The sequence below is a fragment of the Oncorhynchus clarkii genome, chromosome 17 (genome assembly GCF_045791955.1).
Source record: "Oncorhynchus clarkii lewisi isolate Uvic-CL-2024 chromosome 17, UVic_Ocla_1.0, whole genome shotgun sequence".
In the NCBI taxonomy this organism is placed as follows: Eukaryota; Metazoa; Chordata; class Actinopteri; order Salmoniformes; family Salmonidae; genus Oncorhynchus; species Oncorhynchus clarkii.
Genome location: NC_092163.1, coordinates 20,295,047 through 20,315,556, shown reverse-complemented (window position 1 = coordinate 20,315,556; position 20,510 = coordinate 20,295,047). Strand labels below are relative to the sequence as shown.

The window sequence follows — 20,510 nt, the reverse complement described above, 5'->3', positions numbered from 1 at the left end:
GTTGAATTATTTGTCAGTATCATCCCAGTGTCTCAATGGAAATATTGAAATATATTGCTAGATAACTACCTCATGTGATTATTTGATATATTATGATTTTTTATTTGACAATAATATTATATATTATATCCCTTTGGCATTTTAATGGCAAATTTAAAACATGCATTTGTTTATGAGAAACCCAAATGAAGCGTAGCCAACTTTGTTTACATAAACTGTTTACAGGAATTTACATGAATTTTGCATTATTGTCTACCATGCAGAAACCAGGAGGTTAAAATACCAAATATTTAGGAAAGGAGGCATGTCTCTTTAAAGTGTATGTAGCAACAGAAGGATTGCAGGGATAATGCTATTGGGGCGGTAGATCACTTACTTCAGACGTTCCAAAGCCTCTGAGTTGGCTCGAGATTGCCAGTCTTTGATAAGGTCCTTACAACCTAGTAAAAACTTTTGTCGTTCCAGAAAACCTCCTGACAGCTTTCTAAGTACGGCCGACTATTGTTCAACAGTGTGTTTCGGGGTCTATATATTGGCTGAAGCGTGTGGCGATGTAATTCAGTGAATTTGTTTTGCCTCTGTGTTTTTTTGTTATCGGAAAGGTTTTTAGATGTTTTTATGTATCTTCCGGGACCAGGCCGGCGGTTCTTTACTTTGATGTCCACTGTTAAACCCTCAGCCCGTTCGTTTTGAAATAGCCTAGAGGAGATCTGCAGCTTGCTATGACTACTTGAAACAGTACCTGGGGAAGGGGAAACGAGCTTTCTTTTCAGGGGTTACATTTTATATTCCTCTTCTCTCTGAGATAAACATCAGAGCGGAGTAGACTAACACCAGCTTTCTGATAGTGAAATTGTAATACTTTTTGGGTTGTTACTTTTTTTCCGCCGTGAACCGTTTCTGATCATACGGGAAAGGACTCGTGTGCATCGATGGTAAGTTGCAAGAATGCAGTTCTGCAACCTTAACCAAGGCCCCCTCTCTTGGTCGCTTTGATGTGTTTCTGCAATGCTTTGAAGTTGAGAAATGTAGGCTACACTTGTTGTTTGTGGGCGAGAAAATATCGTAGAATGGATAAGTAAGGCAACTCTGAGATCGGGGATCAATGTTTTCGTGATTGTGAAGGCTGTAGAAGAAACTAATATTAGTTGATGTAGTTTATCATAGTCTGAAAGAAGGGGAAAAGTGGGATGATTTCTGCAAGGTCCCCCCTCTCCCGCCTCCTCGAAATGTCGACACCCCCTCTGATCTACATAGAAGCAGTGCCTGCGTACTTTGGGGTCAGTTGTTGAATGGGACAGGGTACATTAGACTATCCCTATTGCATCAAGGACACATGTGGCTAAGTAAATCTAGTCCACTGTCGGATTACCATCACTTCCATCGGACTTTTTGTTGGATATATACTACTAAAGAGGACGGAGCATAAGCAAATGGGAATAGTTTTTTCTTCACTTTCTGCTGGATTCGGGTTTCGTTTTACAATGGTATGTGGTGTAGCCTAGCCCATGTTATATACACTTCGCGAGCTGTTTTCTTTTCACGATGTTATTTATGAGTAGTTGGGACACATCGATTGTTTATGCAAATCTTGTAAACAGACTAAGCTCTAGTATAAATGATACAATGTACGTTGTTTTGATTGCGCAAAAAAATAGTTTAGCGGCGCGTGGGCTTATGGCACATTTGGCACAATAATGACAGTTTTACTTGTGACATTATTGAAGATGACGTAAAGTGCTTCTTTAAAAAACGAATAAGAATGTATCTTGTCTAGTAGCCTAGTAATATTGTATTGTGCAGGGTAATCATATCGCGTTGCTCAGACACGTTGCCTAGTGTTCGCTGCCATAATTATGTGTTGTAGCCTACATGTGAGCTGAAATGTAGTTGGCTAACTGCAAATGCTTTAAGGAATTATAGGCTACTGTTGATCGTGATCATTGTACGGGGCTCTTGTCTTCACCATTTATAGGAACCTTAGTCAATTGTGGCGCATAGGATGCGTTTTCACTGTCTTGGATGGCTGGCTGTGTGATGTGCAACACTGGATGTATGAGGACAAGTGGTTCGTGGGAACGCAATCCTTATGCATAATGCAGATAACAGTATTGGAAGCACATTTAGACTGATAATTCATTTGAAATGATAGCTGTTTCAGGTGATCGCTTTGATATATGCGTAAAATATATTTTAGGTGCGTACTTGGCGAGGAATGTTGGCGATGTGAAACGATTGTTCTTGTCAACGGTCGTTTGATGTGACAAATCGATGCAGACTGTAAATATAGGTTGCTAAACCCCCATTTAGATTATAAATAGATTGATGAGACTAAACCTTTCATTTTTCTTTCTCTGCAAACCGGCGGAGATCTGAAAGGGACTGTTTACTTCATGTCTCCCTTTGAAGTTAGCTGGATCTGGCTTTGATTAGATCAATACTTTCTGTTTCAGAGTGAAAAGGAGCCGAGAAACTCCCCCGCGGATTTAAGAGAGTGAGGAGGATTACAGTGGAGCTCATAGCAGGCACAACGGCACACACGGCAACCGGAGCTGGAGCCATGAGCAGAGCGCTTACGGACCATATCAGCAGTAGCTTCCGAGAAGATGCTCCCCGTCCCCCGGTTCCGGGGGAGGAGGGAGAGGCGTCATGCCATACTCCCTGCAAACATGCCAAAATGAGAGCCCAAAACAAGGCTAAAGCTGTCACCGTCGCGTCTCCCGGCTCCACGCCGAGGAGGAACGAGGATGGACTCGGTGAACCTGAGGGTAGCGCGTCGCCGGATTCACCGCTCGCCCGGTGGACCAAGTCGTTGCATTTTCTCCTGGGTGACCAAGACGGTGCTCACCTGTTCAGGACCTTTCTGGAGCGGGAGAAATGCGTGGACACTTTGGACTTTTGGTTCGCCTGCAACGGGTTTAGGCAAATGGACCTCAGTGATACCAAAACGCTACGAGTTGCCAAAGCTATTTTCAAACGGTACATTGAAAACAACAGCATTGTTGCCACGCAGTTGAAACCTGCCACTAAAACCTACATAAGGGATAGTATTAAGAAGCAACAAATAGACTCTGCGATGTTTGACCAAGCACAAACGGAAATTCAGTCAACCATGGAGGAGAATGCGTACCAGATGTTTTTAACTTCTGACATATACCTTGAATATGTGCACACGGGGTGCGAGAACACGGTTTATGCCAACCATAGCGGTCTCGGGAGCCTCAAATTGATGTGCGGATTTCTGCCACCTCTCATTGAGGAAGAGGAGTGGAGTTGTGACTTGAAGGCGACAACGTTAGCCTCTGTGGTTGGACTATCTGCCAATGCGCTACGGGCCACTGCTTCCATTCGGACTGCGGCGGAAGTGCTGGAGAATGGGTACAGGTAAGAGAATGTCTTAATTGAATTGATTATGTTTACAGTCTATCGCGTAATTGAGTTGATCGTTTTTATTATGGCTGTTTGTCAATATGCTTATGTTGAATAGAGATCCTAAGGTTACTGGTATTAGTAAATTAATTAGATATTGGGCATGTTGTCTGATTAGATAATAGCATATAATTAGCATATAATCCAGTTATTAACATGTAAAGAGCAAATATGCGTTTGAACTAGTTATTTGCCCAGCCATGTCAATACAACATTTTCCCCTCAAATTCCATTGAGATAAAAGCTGCTTGATGGATGGAAAAAATCTGAAAGTGGAAAAATGTCTGTCTGTCCCCTCTGCCCTGCAGTTAGTTAGGGGGTGCAAAACATCAATGGATCTGGTCTTTCCTGTCAAGTAAATGTTGTATTGCAGTCAGCCCTTTGTTGGCTTGCTCAAGTTTCCTGTGCTTTGAAATTGCTCCTCCAGTAGAGGCATGAATTCAGACACCATTCCTGCCTGGCTGGCTGTTGCAGCTAGTACATGAAACTAGTGATTCCATTGTGAAGTTATGCAATATTTTAAAAATGTTCAGCCTATTATTAAGTAGTCCTATTATTACAGACTACAATGTAACACACGCACACAGAGAGAAAGTGAGTAATGCCCAGAAGAGATATTGGCCTCTTGGTCCGAGATCAAAGATAGTGTTTCTGGAAAGCATTTTGGGTTTGTTTCTTAAGCTCTCGTCCCACATATTGTCCAACAGCTGCAAACTCTTCAAGTCAGAAACATTGTGAAAGTGTGGATTTTATGCACAAGGTTTTGCATCAAAGAGAACCATTCCAACGTGTTTCACCGAACTGTTCCCCTAGTATGTCCATACAATAAAAACAACATCTGGACACAATTACCACAGAGTGGTTAGAGAGTGTCTTGTTCCTTTCAGTGTCCATAGGAAAAGAGGGATTTGAAAAAGGGGAAGTTTTCCCTCTTAAACAAAATAGTAACGCTGGGAAGAAATGTTTGTTGAGGAGAAAAGTGTATGATAGTTTCATGACAAGTTTTAAATTGCTAGTATTTTCTCTTAATTCATATTCAACTTTCATGCTAAAATAGTGTGCCAGATCATTTTACCAGAGTTTTGCAGTGGGTTATGTCAGGAGTATTAGTAATAGCAGCAGGCTGGGGGACAGTGTTGCTGTGGCAGACAGGATGTTCAGAAGGGGCCATGTTGAGTTGGGAACTGAAGGGGGACTCGGGGGTTGTTGACATGAGGGCATCTCCTCAGCTTCCTGGTGTGATCTGCACATTCTTGTGTTTCACTGAAGGAAAGGGATAGCCCCCACCCCTCCCTCTCCTCTCTTCCCCACCCTTTCCCCTCTCATCTCTTCTTTCCCCTGCCCAGCACCAACTGTTTAGGTCAACACATTTCCATCTGAAACATGTGGAACTAATTTCGCAACTGCACTCAGATAAACAACATTTGTAAAAATCCTTCAGAAACGTAGCCACTCTCCTCCGAAATAATGTGAAAAACATAGCCGGCGCAGGTCAGCGTCAGACCCTCATTCTCCTTTTCGCTTGTGATGTTTTTTCCACGTCCTTTCTACCCACTGCTTTTATCTCGTCCTTTAGAGAAATCCCTCTGACAGAGCCTAAGCATGTGCTTTGGAGGGAGACAGGAACAGCGGAATAATGAAAGAAAGAAAAAGAGAGAGGGGGGGGTAACCGAGAGCCCAGCTGCGCTAAATACCTGACTCTTTGCTTGAACCTCCAAAGGTCAGGTTTGAGCTGGGGCCTACGGCTTTAGTCATCCTCCCGGCAGTAGGCATTCTCATAAAGAAAGAGGCCCTCCTTCCCCCTTCCCACACTCTCTCTCTTTTGCGCTCTCCCCCCCCCCCCCCCAAGCTCAAGGTCTCCCCTCTTTCCTCCCTGTCCACCCCCTTCACTAGTGGAACAGGAATGCAACACAGCAGGAGAGAGTAAAAGTAGAGAGGGGGAGAGAGAGACTTTAGAAGGATGGGAGGGGGGGGCTTGGTTGTAGGAGGAGGAGGAGGGGAGTATACAGAGGGGCCTGGATTTAAGGAGAGAAGACATGAGAGAGAGCAGAGCGAGAGGGAGGAAGGAAGGGGAGGAGAAAAAAACACTTCAAGAAAAGAGTACACTGCTTCAGAGAGTGGAAATGTGCGGGAGTAGGGGCCTTGCCCAAACAAAAGGGTAGAGAGATAGCAGGAGAGCGAGGGGAAGTGGCTCTGTTGTCCATTCACATACAGCTGAGCTGCTCACTTCCCTCACCCCCATCCCCACCTCCCTGCCTGCATGACGGGGAGGGGACATGAAAGGGAGAGAGAAAATAAAGGGGAAAACATCTCCTCAGAGAGTGTTGTCACATTCCTGAGGCCCCAAAGTCTTGCGAAAGTGACTAATTTTTCGAATCTGTAGGAACTCGGACTCGAAACACTTCAAATCAAACTTTTACTCCAAAGCAAAGACTCTTACTAAAACATTTATACAAGTTAACACACAAACTCCATTTACATAACTAATACAGGTTCACCAATAGACGTCTCTGTATGGCACTGACAGTCTTTACTTGGGTTTCAGTAATGAAATGGTGGAATATGTATTGTAGTGTAAAATGGACTGTTGCTGTTGTGTTTGGCAGGTCACACAGACGCGGGGACCCGGCCAGTCCCTACTTTGTCAACTCGGGCTATGTGTTCGCCCCCGCCACCAGTGCCAACGACAGCGAGATCTCCAGCGACGCCATGACGGACGACTCCATGTCCATGACCGACAGTAGTGTGTAAGTGTTCTCTCAGCATTCCCTTCCAGGGTTTTCTCTGGGTTTCTCACCTTTTGACCTGGGTCGGGGGTCAATTCCATGTCAACTCCATGTCCATTCTGAAAACCATTTCACATTCAAAGCTGACTCCAGGCCTGCCTTTCTGAAGCATGTCTGAACTTCTATATATTCTGAAGCTCAAAAAAAGCTCATTTAGCCATTCAGTGAATACCTTTCATGGATAAATATATATATATATATATATATATACGGGAAACAATTGGACTAAATATCAAGTCTATCTGGGAAGCTTGTGTGGTGAAATGGAATGGGATGTTTAGGTTTTAATGATCCTTTCAGATTGAGTTCAGGTAATTATATTAATGTATAAAGTGCCTCGAGGGAAGGAGGGGGGGGGGGTCTGTGAAAGTCATTATGTGGAAAAATCTTTTGATGTCTATTCTGTTACAGGCAGAACTTCTTGATATTGGGGGGGGGGGGGGGGGGGTGGAGTGTTGCCTCAATTTTCCTCAAAGTAGAAATGTATCCATCCCACCCACCCACCGTTCTGCCACAACAGCCTTGTTTTTTTTTATATTATCTAATCGCTTTTTCCCTTTGAAGGAGTAGAAGGGAGAGAGAGAGGGGGGGTGGGGAGGGAGAGAGCGAGAGAGAGAGTGAGGGGAAATAGCCATTTGGACCTTAAGACAAACTCATTGAAACATTTTGGCAGCAAATGAAAGGGAGCTTACTCACATGGTGGCGCGGCTTCCTGCTCTGCTACTGGCCCTCTCTCTCTGCTGCTGCAGCGCCACTGCTGCTGCGATCATGTGTCAGCGAGGCTTTCATGGAGGTTACTCCTTCCTGAACCCCAGGATAGGGTCAGGAGGGACTCCCACTGCCCAGATTAGGGCGCCTCAAAAATCAACCCCAACCTTCCTCCCTCCCTCACCCCTCCAACCCCAACGCCCTCCCCCCTGTTTCCCTCTACTCCCATCTCTCCTACCCACTCCTCCTGCACTCTGAGCCAATAGCAGGGGAACGGTGAGGGTTTGGCGTGCAAGGGAGTGAGAAAATAAAGTGCACGGCGGATAAAAGGCTTAACTGAATCGCTTTCAGCCTATTGTTAGCCGAGGGGAGCTTAGAGGGATAAGAGGGGTGGCTGTCTGCTTTGAAAATGACTTGCACAACTGAATAGGAGATCCCCATAAAGTAAGGGCCCGTGAAAGAGGGCACGGTCTGTTTTCTTCTTCTTTGCCCATATGCATCGCCACCACAACCATCACAAAGGGCCTCGGCCATCACATAGGGCCGGCTTGCTGGGGAGGGGAGCTGGGGTTGATTTAAAAATGCAACAGGAGAGAGGGAATGAGAGAGAGCGCGAGAGAGAGAAAGGGAAAGGGATAGATTGAGTGGTGTTGTGGAAGGAGTTGGGTATTTGTTTGGAACATTGTTTTGTTGTGAACTGTAACTTTTCTTTGTCATGAGTTTCTCACGTTTTTTTTTTCAATTGTCTTTAAGGATCGTGGCTTGTAATCCTAGGATAAAAGTTAGGGAAGTATCCTGCTCTTCAATGTGCATTGTTGACAGTGCTATCTAGGCTCCATCTGGTAATGCAGAGTAAGTAGGACCCCGAGGCATACAAACCCAGTCATTTGACCAAATTATGTATTAAGTGGAAAAAAAATAGATCCCACTGGAATTCAGTCACGTCTTTTTCCTGCAAACGTCTTCATGTTAATTATTAAAACATCTTATGTTACGAAGTGTAGCGCCTCGCAGTGGCCTGCCCTGCAGAGTTCTTTGAACCTTTGACAATCTCCTGTCTGCCTGCTCTCTCTCTCTCTCTCTCTCTCTCTCTCTCTCTCTCTCTCTCTACCCCTCACCGATTATAATAAAAACCACAGCTTGTTCCTCCTCATTGGGGGGGAACAATTTGATTAGTGTGTCCTTTTATAGTTTGGTAAAAGGCACACTGCAAATTTGAATCTCATTTCCAGATAAAGAACAAGAGGATGAGGATTTGGGGGGGGGGGGGGGGGCAGATTTTTTTTCTTTTCACTTTTTGCTTATATCTTATTTATGGAGTTACTTGGACGCTAGGGAATGCTGTTGCGCTAACTTCAAACATTACCTTATCTTACAAACCAGCCTTTTGATGTTGCTGAGATCAGAGGCTTGCTGGCGGAATACTTGCCAAATGAAGATGGCAGCGGGTGCATATGTGCATGAGTGTGAGATTTCAGAGGCAGCGGAAAAACTAGCGCTTGGGCTAGGTCAGACACTTCTGAGCAACCAAAAAGGCCAAGATAATTGGCCAGGCTTAAATGGCAGCGGACTGGAAAAGCACACATTGGAGGGCGAGAAAGAGAAGAATATGTATTTTCTTCCCCCTTGCCACTGCCTGAAGGATTAACTGTCCAGAGACACTTGTTTTTTTCAGCCACATTATGGCAATCTTTCTTTATGTCAAACCTACACGTCGTACACCGCTTTAAGCAAGATCGCTAGCCCCTCGAGTAGCAGCGTTCTAGGCTTCTTCTCTTAGCCAGCTTTCTCAAGGTAGTCCTTGTTACTGAGGCTGGAGTTGAAAGTACCTCACTTGGCTGCTATTTGAAAAATCAGTCCCTTCCAGTGTTGACAAGGACTGATGGGAACTTATCAGTGGGGCACTTTTGAACCCCAGCATCGGGATGTTTAGCATATCTCCCCCCATTGTCCCGGTGTGTTTTTGTTGCCTTGGCTTCAAGGCCCTTCAAGGGGTTCCTCTGGTCTTTGATTTGGGCTGTGATGTGCCCACCCGGGGGGAAAGGGGGGGGTCAGGGTGGTGCTGGGTTGTTCACTTCAGTGACGATCAGCCTCCCCTCAGGGTTCTGTCCACATCGCTAGGCTAATGTCTTTCACCTCGCTAGTGCATTGGGGGTATTACTTGGTTCTAAGCAAAGAGAAAGGGTGGCAAGAAAATTGAAATGTTTCTATGGAGATAGATATGTAGCGGTTAGCGTTGCTAGTTTTCTAACTAATCCCTGGCTCTTCGGGGGACATTTTGAGTGACCTGTGACTGTGTTATTGACCCTGTTCCCTACCTGTGTCCCTTCTGACAGAGATGGGATCCCTCCATACAAGCTGGGCACCAAGAAGCAGATCCAGCGGGAGATGCACCGCAGCGTCAAGATCAACGGCCTGGTCTCGCTACCCCACTTTCCTGTGAGTCCCGCCCCCTATTTACTTCCGGTTTTTTGATGTCTGCTGTCTTCATACACAGTGTCTTTATATCTTTAAAACTCCACAAACTTTTCTCAATCTCCCTTTACAACCCGGTTCTCTTTCGCCCCGTTGGGAACTGTGTTTTCTTCTTCTTGTATGGTGTTATGATGTTGTGATAGAATACTATATTCTCCCCGCTCATTTTCCTATCAAAAGTCAGGGTAAATGAAAGGAGGAATTTTCATATCACTTACTTTCTCTCCTGCTCAACCGTATACACCCTCTCCCCCCCCATTGTCCAACAGCTGTCATTTATAGCTGTCATCTATAGGCCCCTGTTGCTTTCCTTCCTTGTGTTTGTTTCACCACCAGAACTTAGTCAAGAATGTTATAAATGCATAATGTAAAAAAAATAATTAAAATAAAATAAAAAATGTGATAATGATGACGGTGGTGATAATGACGATGATTATCATTAGAAGTCAGGGGTCACAGAACCAAGCCCTGTGATGCTCCCTAAATCAGCCAGCTTACTTCTCAGCCCTGTGCTTTGATCTTGGCGATGAATGAATAGGACCCAGGTTGCCTGGCCTCTTTATTGACAACCTCCAACAGAGCCCCCCCCCCCCCCCCACACACACTCCCCTTTTGTGACAGTAGCCCCCCAGCCCCCATATGACTCTCACCACCCCCACTGCCTGTAGTGTCATGTGCAAGCAGGGGCCTCTAAATACGTGGTACTTCATGGCACAGCTCTAGGGCTTGGAGTGGTTAGATTGGGCACCCGTGTCAGAAAACAACCAATGCAAATAGTTTTGTCCTCTTCCCTTCACAATGTGTTTGTGTACTGTCTTGATGCATAGGGAAGGCTTTGTGTGTGTGGGTGTGTTGTGTTGTGTAGGGAGAGCTGTAGCCAAGTAGAAGGGGCCCTTGTTGTCTGTTTCTCTGTCTCTCCTCGCTCCCTCCCTTCCCCACTTGCTCTCCTTTTAATGTCTCCCTCCTGATTTGGAGATGGCTCGGGCTCCCAAGATGCACCAGCCCCAGGCAGCAGGGGCTCTGCGCGGCGCTGACGCGCCTTTGCCAGCAGCCCCTCTCGCTCCTTTCTTCTCACTTCCCTTCATCGTCTCTACAAAGAGATGAGAGGAACAACAAAAAGAGAGTCAAATCAAGAAAGCCAGTGCGCCACATAATAATACAGAAAAGAAGATGAGAGAAGCCGGCACATATAGTTAGAGAAAAATAGGATAATGCGACTACAGTACCTCAGAGGTGCCCTGCGTGCAGTCAGGAAATAAATTACCACTTCCCCCTTAGATCTCCCCGGTATTTGACTCCTCTCCCTCCCTCCCTACCACTCCACACATCTCTCAATCCTCTTCCTCATTTTTTTCCGTCCTCTTTTTGTTTTAATATTGTCCCCCTCCATTTTTTCTTCTTCTCTGCCTCCTCCTCTGACTGTCGATATCTGTCTTTTATTCGGGGAGATTTAAAGCCGCGTGTCCCTCCCACCCCAAGGGTTGGAGTGTTTGATGTTTGACAAGGGCCCCTTTGAAGTGTGCTGACTTCAGAGGCTGCCTCCGCTGATGGCTTGGTCGGAGTACAGAGGGCGCAGGCGGGGGGCCCTCCTCCTCGGAGCCAGGCCAACTGCTACCCCGCCGACCGGCAGGCAGTGCCAAGGACAGCGGGCATGGGGAGGGAGTATCGGGCTAGGGGTTAGCCCAGGGGCAAGGGCATCAAAGGAAGCCTATAGAGTTAGAGGAGAGGGCACTGGAGGAATCAGGGGGCAAACTAGGGACAACTAACTCACACTCACTCAAACACACACTCAAAAGTGTCCTTTCTCCCATCTCCCCCTACAGAGGACACACAGGCTGCCTAAGGAGATGACGCCGGTGGAGCCCTCGGCCTTCGCCGCCCAGCTCATCTCCAGACTGGAGAAACTGAAGAGGGAGCAGGACACCATGAGCTCCCTGGAGGAGAGGCTACAGCAGATCCAGGAGGTAAGAAAACCCCCCCTTCCCAAACTACATTGGTACATCCCACCTCATTCCCCAACCCACCTGCATTGAGCAATGAGCTTTGGAACGTTCCATTGCGACCTAGTTTAGGTGACCCTCCAGTCCTGAACCCTGTCTTTGCTACCTAGAAAGACAATGTAGATAGGAGGAGCCATGTGAGAAGTCAAGGTTGTAGCTAGCTAGCTGACCCTTCTTCCTTGATTCAAAGAGACTGCGTGCAGTCTTGCTTTAGAAAGAATTTAACCGACTAAGGGTCTGCCGTGCAGTTTAAGAGACTTCTTCTCTTAAAGTCCCTTCTTCTGTGGAAGTTTCAAACTTATGTTTCTTGGCACACTTGAAGTTTATTGAAATGGTTAGCGCTTAGCGCTCAACTCTCCAGTGGCGTATTGCTGAGTGTGTGTAGTGCCGGTCTCTTTGTGAGTCTGGGCTTGCTGTGCATTATAGATGAAGAAAGAAGACGCTAGCACACCCAAAGCCTGTTGGCAAGTAGAACCAGGGTGAAAGAAACTGGAAGTCAAATCAAGTTACGCCATAGAATTAGCCTCCGCTACTTCACAAGCCAATACAGTACCTGGTGTTTGTCGCAGTGTGAAGTTTGCTGTGAATGGTCGAAGTCCTGTCGACTGACTGAAGTAGCGTTTTCCGCAAATGTAATTTGGTTGGGTTTAGCAAGCTAGCGATGCTTATATTTGTAGTGTTATGGAATTGAGTAGGTTATATTGTCCCTGTACTTCTATATTGCGTCCATGTTTTAAAGCATTATGTCTTTGTGTGTGTGCAGGAGGAGGAGAGGGACGAGAGCGACCCCTCCACCACCGTTCCGCTCCACCACCCCCTGCTTCCCCCCTCGTCCGGCGCCGACGAGGACGCTCAGGCCATCCTAGACGAGCACCTGTCCCGGGTGCTCAAGACGCCCGGATGCCAGTCGCCCGGCGTGATCCGCCACTCGCCTCGCTCGTGCTCTCCCGACCGGCCCTCCGCCGCCGTGGTTCCCTTCCTGGGGCCCTCGTATCCGGGGGCCACCAAAGGCCTGTTGGCTGGGAACAGGCAGTCGACCAAGCACATCCACCACCACTACATCCACCACCACACCTCCACCGGCCCCAAGAGCAAGGAGCAGATCGAGGCCGAGGCGGCGCAGCACATCCAGTGCCTCTGTCCCCCAGGGGGCGCCGACTACTCCGACTTCACCCCCGGGTCAGTTCACATACAATATCACCTGTACTGGGGTTCGTTCACAATTCACATCAAGTACACTACATTTACTTTCGAGTTGTGCTGGGGGTCAGTTCACATAGACTTCACATACAACTACATTTACCTTAGGGCTGTACTTGGGTCAGTGATTTTAAACTGTGCACTTATCTTATGGATATGACCGTCCTACTTGAGTTTCATTTTGACTGATGTGACGAGCCGTTTTGTTCCTATCGCTGGTGCTTGTTGTAGATGTAGCCTCTCCTGGTGGAAGAGTCCCATGTAAACCCTCTCCTCTCCGTCTTTCTCCAGCCGCTGCAGCAGTTTGTCCAAGCGGCCGGGGAAGCCGTGCGAAGGCATACGCCTGAGCCAGGCCAACGGCGGCGACGGGGTCACGTCCCCGCCCCACCTGCCCCTGGACTCCACGGACCGCTCGCAGAACGTCTGGCAGTGGATCCTGGAGAGCGAGAGGCAGGGCAAGAACAAACCTCACGGCAGTACTCAGGGGCTGAAGAAGATCCACCTCCCGGACCCCTCCACGCCCAAGACGCTTCCCTTCCGAACGCACTCTTCCTGGGGAGGCGTGTGCGGCACGGGTGGTCACCTCCGTGGAGGTCACCATCCGGCCCACCCCTTCATCCAGGACCCGGCCATGCCCCCCCTGCCCCCGCCCAACACTCTGGCCCAGTTAGAAGAAGCCTGCAGGAGGCTAGAGGAGGTCTCCAAGCCCCCCAAACAGAGGTAGGCACACACACACACACACTCATATAGCCCCTCTTTGTCCTAGCTTGCAATGTATAGTCATTTACAATGAGCCAAATGACTCGATCCAAATTTGGTGTGGGATTTTCTGAAAATGTCTGACTTCAGGCGACTGTTGAAGCCTACACCTGTTTTCCAGTGTTTTCTCCATCTGTGTCATGAATACTGATGCCATCAATCTCATTCTATTGTATCTTTGTCTTTCTATGTGACTGACAGGCCTTCAACGACCAGCCTTCAAAGAGACAGGAGTCACCCTGTGCCTTTCCCCAGTGGAAACCCTCCTCTGTCCAGCCCCGCACTTCAAACAGACGAGTGTGTTCATCTTCCTCTCTCTCCCTTTGTTCTCGCTGCCTCTCTTTCTCTCTCTGATTTCCCCTCGGTAGGGATAGTGTGAGTCGGCATGTCTCTCCCTTTGTTCTCGCTGCCTCTCTTCCTCTCTCTGATTTCACCTCGGTAGGGATAGTGTGAGTCAGCATGTCTCTCCATTTGTTCTCGCTGCCTCTCTCTCTGATTTCACCTCGGTAGGGATAGTGTGAGTCAGCATGTCTCTCCCTTTGTTCTCGCTGCCTCTCTTCCTCTCTGATTTCCCCTCGGTAGGGATAGTGTGAGTCAGCATGTCTCTCCCTTTGTTCTCGCTGCCTCTCTTCCTCTCTCTGATTTCCCCTCGGTAGGGATAGTGTGAGTCAGCATGTCTCTCCCTTTGTTCTCGCTGACTCTCTTCCTCTCTCTGATTTCCCCTCGGTAGGGATAGTGTGAGTCAGCATGTCTCTCCCTTTGTTCTCGCTGCCTCTCTTCCTCTCTCTGATTTCCCCTCGGTAGGGATAGTGTGAGTCGGCATGTCTCTCCCTTTGTTCTCGCTGCCTCTCTTCCTCTCTCTGATTTCCCCTCGGTAGGGATAGTGTGAGTCAGCATGTCTCTCCCTTTGTTCTCGCTGCCTCTCTTCCTCTCTCTGATTTCCCCTCGGTAGGGATAGTGTGAGTCGGCATGTCTCTCCCTTTGTTCTCGCTGCCTCTCTTCCTCTCTCTGATTTCCCCTCGGTAGGGATAGTGTGAGTCGGCATGTCTCTCCCTTTGTTCTCGCTGCCTCTCTTCCTCTCTCTGATTTCCCCTCGGTAGGGATAGTGTGAGTCAGCATGTCTCTCCCTTTTTGAAGTCCTCTTTTCTCCCTCACTTTTAATAATTTAAGATTAAACATGATGGGTGTAGTCCTCACACACACACACACACACACACACACACACACACACATATACATACATATACATACATATACATACATACACACACACATATATACATACATACACATGCACACACACACACACACATATACATACACATACACACGCACACATACACCAGCGGATACACAGCACATGGAAGGTAACAACCCCTGGTTGTTATTTTGGCCCTCTCTTCGCTACGCTGGCCCTGTGTGTGTGTTGGTGTGTGTACATCTGTATCTGTGTGTGTAGGGCAGCTTGGTTGTGTTTGATGTTAGGGCCGTAGCCACCTGACTGCCAGGGTCTTTGGGAGATTTAATTGGCTGACCTTCAGCGGGCCAGCTGTCTAAGGCTAGCAGGCACCTGCGTCTGAAGTATAGGACCTCGAAAAGGCCCCTGGAAGTGAACGAGGAAGTGTGTGTGTGTGCGGGATGAAACGCACATACACACACCTGTAATCGGGTCAGGTTCGCCTTACCTGAGCTAATCCTCACTAAATTCAGCTTATTCAGTTCTGCCTAACTTCCCAACCAACAGTTACACACTGCCCGTGTTGGGTGTGTTTGTCGCTCTGCATAAGAATTTCTGTGCTTATTATTCAAATGTAAATGTTTAGTTTTATCTATGGGATCAGGTTATGCTTTATTTATCTAATGTGTTGCTTGTCTCTCTGTTTCCAGGTGGAAAGAGCCAAAGAAGTCGATCAGCGGCGCGAGTGTGTCTGGCTGTGACCTGGTGGTCACCTACTTCTTCTGTGGTGAGGAGATCCCGTACCGCAGCATGATGAAGACACACAGTCTCACCCTGGGACACTTCAAGGAGCAGCTTAGCAAAAAAGGCAATTACAGGTAAACACCTAGACGAGCACACACACACACACACACACACACACACACACACACACACACACACACACACACACACACACACACACACACACACACACCTTTCATGCACAGCACACCTTTAATGTACAACTGTAGGTAAACACACCCCTTTCAAACACACATTTCATGCACAACACACACTCTCTCTTGCTGAAGAGCAAGACACACTTTTCCCCCCACGATTTGAATGTGTGTGTTTGTCTATGTACATGTGTGTTTGTGTATGAACTAAACGTGTGTGAAAAGCTGGAGCTCTCAGCTTTGTATGTGGAGTCGTGAGAAGGAAGAGCAGAATTCTGGCTGAGCGAGAGGAGGGATGGGTCGATCCACTGTACAGAGAGGAAAGGGGGGGGATTTACTGGAGTGATATTTGGTTCACATCTGCTATTGATTTCCATAGTAAGGCAGTCTTAATAAGGATGGCTTTGAAGTCCAGGCCTTTTATTTTGTGCACAAAGACTCAACACGCCACTGCGAGGCCCCCAAAATCCTCCCACGGATTAGATCAGGCAGAATCACAGGCACCTTTTTCCTTCTTAGATTCCTTTTTTTTTTTTTTTTAAAAGGGTTGCATGAGTTGTCAAAATGACTGGTGTTTTGTTTAGCAGTCGTTGAAAGTGGCTTTGACTTCATTATGTTAAGAATTAGAGAGGGACTGAATCGTTTCACACTATTTCACATTCATGGAACCTATACCTAAAGGAGGACTGTAGAGTAAAGTAGAGTATTTTAATGACCGTCATATGTATAGGTTGTAGCACCGAAAAGACAAAGTATTCCGAGACATGCGTATCTCGATTCTAAACCCCCATCCACATCTGCTTGTTAGTCCAAGCTAAACCCACCCCCACTATACCGTAACTCTTCCGGGAAAGAAAGGGCGATTTTTGAAGCCGATGGCTCTAATGGTTCAGAATGTGTGGAGTTGGTTCATTTCAACATGGCAGGAGAACAGTACTCGGCCACGCTGCCAGACCATATCGGTGCCAGATGTTGCACAGAGAGAAATATTTTGCCATATATAACATGATCCAATGGAAATACTCCTTTTCTCTCCCTCCCCATTCTCCATCTCCACTTCTCTCTCCCTCTCTTTCTCCCCCATTCTCTCTCTCTGAAAAGAAGCGTAGGGTTGTGATTTAAATGGCAAGAAACACAAGCATCTATTTAGAATTGATTCATGCCGTGAAGATGCACTTGGCTAAGGCCTGGACCTTTTAATAGTTTCAGTGTTCAGGATTCCAGAAAGGTTTGAGGCCCCTCACTACAACCTTCAACCGTGTTGAAGATGCATCATGCCAAAAACCCATAGCAACACCCAACCATCCACACCCCAAAAATCCCAGTCGGGAGTATTTACGACACACAAACCTTGATCGGAGCAGCTGTACAACGCTTCCTCAACCCCCCCCCCCCCCCCCCCCCCCCCCCCTCACCGTTTTTTAAAAACACGATGAAGAAGTGGAGGGTGGCGGGGGGGGACAAGGGGAGAAGATATCATTAGAAACTCTAGGCAGTAGACTTCATAGACTGAGCTGAGTCAACCTTGGGATCTTTGGGGAAGGGAGGGGTGTGGGGGTGTTTGGTGAGGTGACTCCTTGACCTCCAGGAGACTGTCTGGATTGGTGTCCTCCCCCTCGCGGGGTATTGGCCTTCGGGCCCCGGCCCGCGTCCAATCTATCACACCCACGGAGGGGGTCCGGGAGAGAGGCCTGCTCCTCTTCTCCTCGCTCTCCCTCTGTTCTCTGCTGGTGATCGGAAAGCTGCCCAGAGTTTCTGTCTGTCTGTGCGTGTGTGTTTCATTGCCTCTCTCTGTCTCTGTGTCTTTCTCTCTGTGTCTTTCTGTGTGTCTCCATAGTTGTCTCTAGCAGTGTGTTAGTAGGTGTGTGTGGGGCGTGCGGTGACAGGCAGACTCTCAGGCACCTGAAATGTCAGCCCTAGTGAAAGGAAGGCCCTTCATTTGACAGTGGGGCACAATTAAAAGGCCAGGCTAGACAAGGGGAGCTCAGTGCTAGGAGAGGGAGGGGGGGGCCTTAAGACAGGTCCTAATTAGCCCTTCAACTTTAATGAGACCTTCCAGGACAGATAGGCATCTGTACAATGGCCAGCAGTCAAGTTCCTTTAGCTCCCACTCTCTCTCTCTTTTTAGTCTCTGCTGCTGCTGCTAATTCCTTGAAATGATCACTGACAGAGTTCAAACCAAACCTGGCAACCCAAACTTTTTGGAGTGGTTGGGGTTGCCAGGTTCTGTTTGTCAGTGGTGTTGGTGTGGCGTAATGCAGTCAAGCTTTGTTGTTTGAAGTGAGAGGGATGGCGCTGAACTGTGTGACCCAAGGCAGCTTGGATACGGGTTTGAGTCATTGTGTGTGTGGAGTTGGTTGTGTAGGTGTGTGTGTGTGGAGTTGGTTCTCGTCCATCGTGTTAAGTTAAAGAGGAAGATACCATGCTAGTTTTGTTTTGTATTCTGACCCTGCCCCTCTCTCTCTCATTTCTCTCCAGATACTACTTCAAGAAGGCCAGCGATGAGTTTGAGTGCGGGGCCGTGTTCGAGGAGGTATGGGAGGACGGCGCCCTTCTGCCCATGTACGAGGGCAAGGTCCTGGGTAAGGTGGAGAGGATGGACTGATGCCACCCTTATGCCCACCCTACCGTACCCATCAACCAAATACCCAACCTCCAGGGCACAGACTGTCGCGAGGAACCGGAGTGATTGACTTGATTGGGGGAAAAAGCTCTAGACTTTCTTTCCTACTATTAAGCTAAATAAGAGTTAATATATCCAGCATGAGGAGTGTGATTGAAGGAACACGAGCCAATGAAGTATGCCGAACCCAGAAGAGGCCCCGCCCCCCCTGACTTTCTAAACCAATCAGCCTTAGAAACACAAGGGAACGACACTACAGACAGAGAGAGAGAGAGAGAGAGACGGCGACTGGAGGCCTCTAGGCTCCCTGAATTTAACCACTGAAGATGCAGATGACTGTTTGTCCATTACGAGAGACTAACGTTGCAATTTAAATAATGGTAACGTTGTGAGAACGTTGCTCCCTGATCACCTGCGGTGGACTGGCTACAGCACCAGAAGCCCTGCGTGTGCCGCCACCTGCTCTTATAACATTGTGCTGACGTTGTGCAAACGTTGTTACAAAATGAAACTTCTGTACGTGTGCATATACATACATGCAAATATGTGTATATATACATGTATTATATTATATTGATGCGCTTTTGTCATGAGTTGAAAGTTTTAGTATTTATTAAAAAAATGTCCTCTCCCTCCCTCACCTTCAACTTGTCTACCCCCCCCTCCCTCCTCATGTCCAGTTGATGGACAAGCTGCTTCGAGTATTGGGAGAATACTGTGGTGATTTTTAAAAATTGCATTTACCTTGTAATGTCACGAAGGTCATGACACTAGCCTAGTGCCCCCACTCCCCCAAACTTGCCCCCCCCCCCCCCTTTACCCTTGTCCAACCTCACTATACCAGGGGTCTGCTGAGACTGAACCTTCCACTGTCGTAGTAAACCAACCAACAACCCAGTCTTAATATATGCTGCTGCTGATATGTGTTCTCTTCCATTTGTAAGCCAGAGTAAGAGTAGTTGGTTTTCTCTCACTCCAGCACCGAGCTCTATCCTTCTTAGTTGTTGTGCCTTTGTTTGTGGACCAGGCACCGCACAGGGAAAGACGAGAAAGAAAGGAACATGAATTAGGATTAGGTGAACAGAGAGGACCTGGAGAAATAGTGTTTACAGCGAGCACACCAAAATAACCTTGTCGCGCTTCTATTGAAATGAACCACCTCTCCAGGAAGCGGTGGCTTAATATCGCCACGTTTCAAAATGGCTTCCGATCCATATTTATTCGCAAAGAGAAAAAAAAAAACATTTAAGAAATGTTGCTCCAATAGCTTTTTGAATGTTGTGAAAAGAACATCTTAAACGACAGAGAGCTCCTGTATACATTTGTAATTATGCATTTATTTTGTTTGAAGTCTGGATAAAAGGACACAAACACTATGGCTAGTGTTTTTCTAAGTACAGCACCTGTGCCTACATGGATGCCATACCATGTACTACCCTGACTCAGGGTGTTAATCATTATTCCCTTGGTTTTCAGAAGGGTCTTATGTTGAAAATATTTTTTTATGCATTTAATAATATCCTGTAATCATGTCATTTGGTTTTTACGCCATGGCTTCTTTTGTTGTTCTATCTAAACTGTAAATGATACATTATATACAGAGTTTCATTTAAAGATTTACCTGGACCTATAATTATTGTAATTATTAAGAGGATGTAGCCCTTTATTAAAGATTTATATTTTTCAACTGAAAGCTTTTGTCTGCTCATTTCTCTTGTTCAATTGCAAACGAGGAATGCTTGGTTGTGTGATAATGCATATGACATTAAGAACAAAAACTCTCCTCTTTGGAGAAACATTCCAGACACAAGATTACATTTCCACCTTTTTCTTCAGATCACTTGAATTGAACACTTGAATTCAAGTTAGGATTCTGTAGTTCTATACAGGATTGGAATCCGTATGATCGAGGAAAGTTAGTACAAGACAGCTGCAGAATGATGACTGTAAGCTGAAGGGGCTCAATACCAAACGGAAGTGGGCATCGTGCACTCATGGCCCATGGGGTAGACAGATGTAGCGCTGTGTCCCAAATGGCAGCCAATTCCTTATATAGTGCACTACTTTTGACCAGAGTCCATAGATTCTACTTAGGGAATAGGGTGCCATTTGGGATCCAAACAGTAGCCTGGCATACAAGCTGTTTTTTTCTTCTACGTTTCAGTGAAATGTACAAACTGCAGTTTGGACGCCAGGCTAAGACAGATGTCAAGGTAGAAATAAACTGAGTGAGTCCTAAATGGTATCCTATTCCCTATATAGTGCACTACTTTTGACCAAAGCCTATGGGGCTCTGGTCAAAAATAGTGCACTATATGGAGAAAAGGTGGCCATTTTGGACAAATTCTGTGTTCAATCCCTAAGTCCCCTCTAGTTACAAGGCAACAGTTGCCTTTTGTGAGATCCCCATGGACT

At 47.0% G+C, this 20,510-nt stretch overlaps 1 protein-coding gene across 2 annotated transcripts; it reads left to right on the top strand.

Annotated features, from left to right (window-relative positions):
* The first annotated feature begins 696 nt into the window (after nt 1-696).
* Nucleotides 697-19,788, top strand: LOC139370487 (axin-2-like). 2 transcript variants are annotated; one of them, XM_071109999.1, is made up of 10 exons: nt 697-935; nt 2,454-3,384; nt 6,036-6,176; nt 9,260-9,362; nt 11,222-11,362; nt 12,162-12,577; nt 12,890-13,318; nt 13,559-13,654; nt 15,245-15,412; nt 17,951-19,788. In XM_071109999.1, exons 2-10 carry the CDS (start codon nt 2,561-2,563, stop codon nt 18,075-18,077), a joined length of 2,445 nt encoding a protein of 814 aa, XP_070966100.1. In that variant the 5' UTR covers nt 697-935; nt 2,454-2,560; the 3' UTR covers nt 18,078-19,788. The 2 variants fall into 2 exon arrangements, with proteins under 2 accessions (XP_070966100.1, XP_070966099.1); XM_071109998.1 differs by lacking the exon at nt 697-935 and adding an exon at nt 1,281-1,487.
* Nucleotides 19,789-20,510: the final 722 nt, after the last annotated feature.

What these genes read in the sequence shown, in the direction of transcription:
- LOC139370487 (XM_071109999.1), top strand. Translation starts at nt 2,561, where the DNA reads ATGAGCAGAGCGCTTACGGACCATATCAGCAGTAGCTTCCGAGAAGAT. An exon ending in TCCAAGCCCCCCAAACAGAG is followed by an intron (nt 13,319 to 13,558) that starts GTAGGCACACAC and finishes TGTGACTGACAG; the next exon opens with GCCTTCAACGACCAGCCTTC. An exon ending in CCCGCACTTCAAACAGACGA is followed by an intron (nt 13,655 to 15,244) that starts GTGTGTTCATCT and finishes CTCTGTTTCCAG; the next exon opens with GTGGAAAGAGCCAAAGAAGT.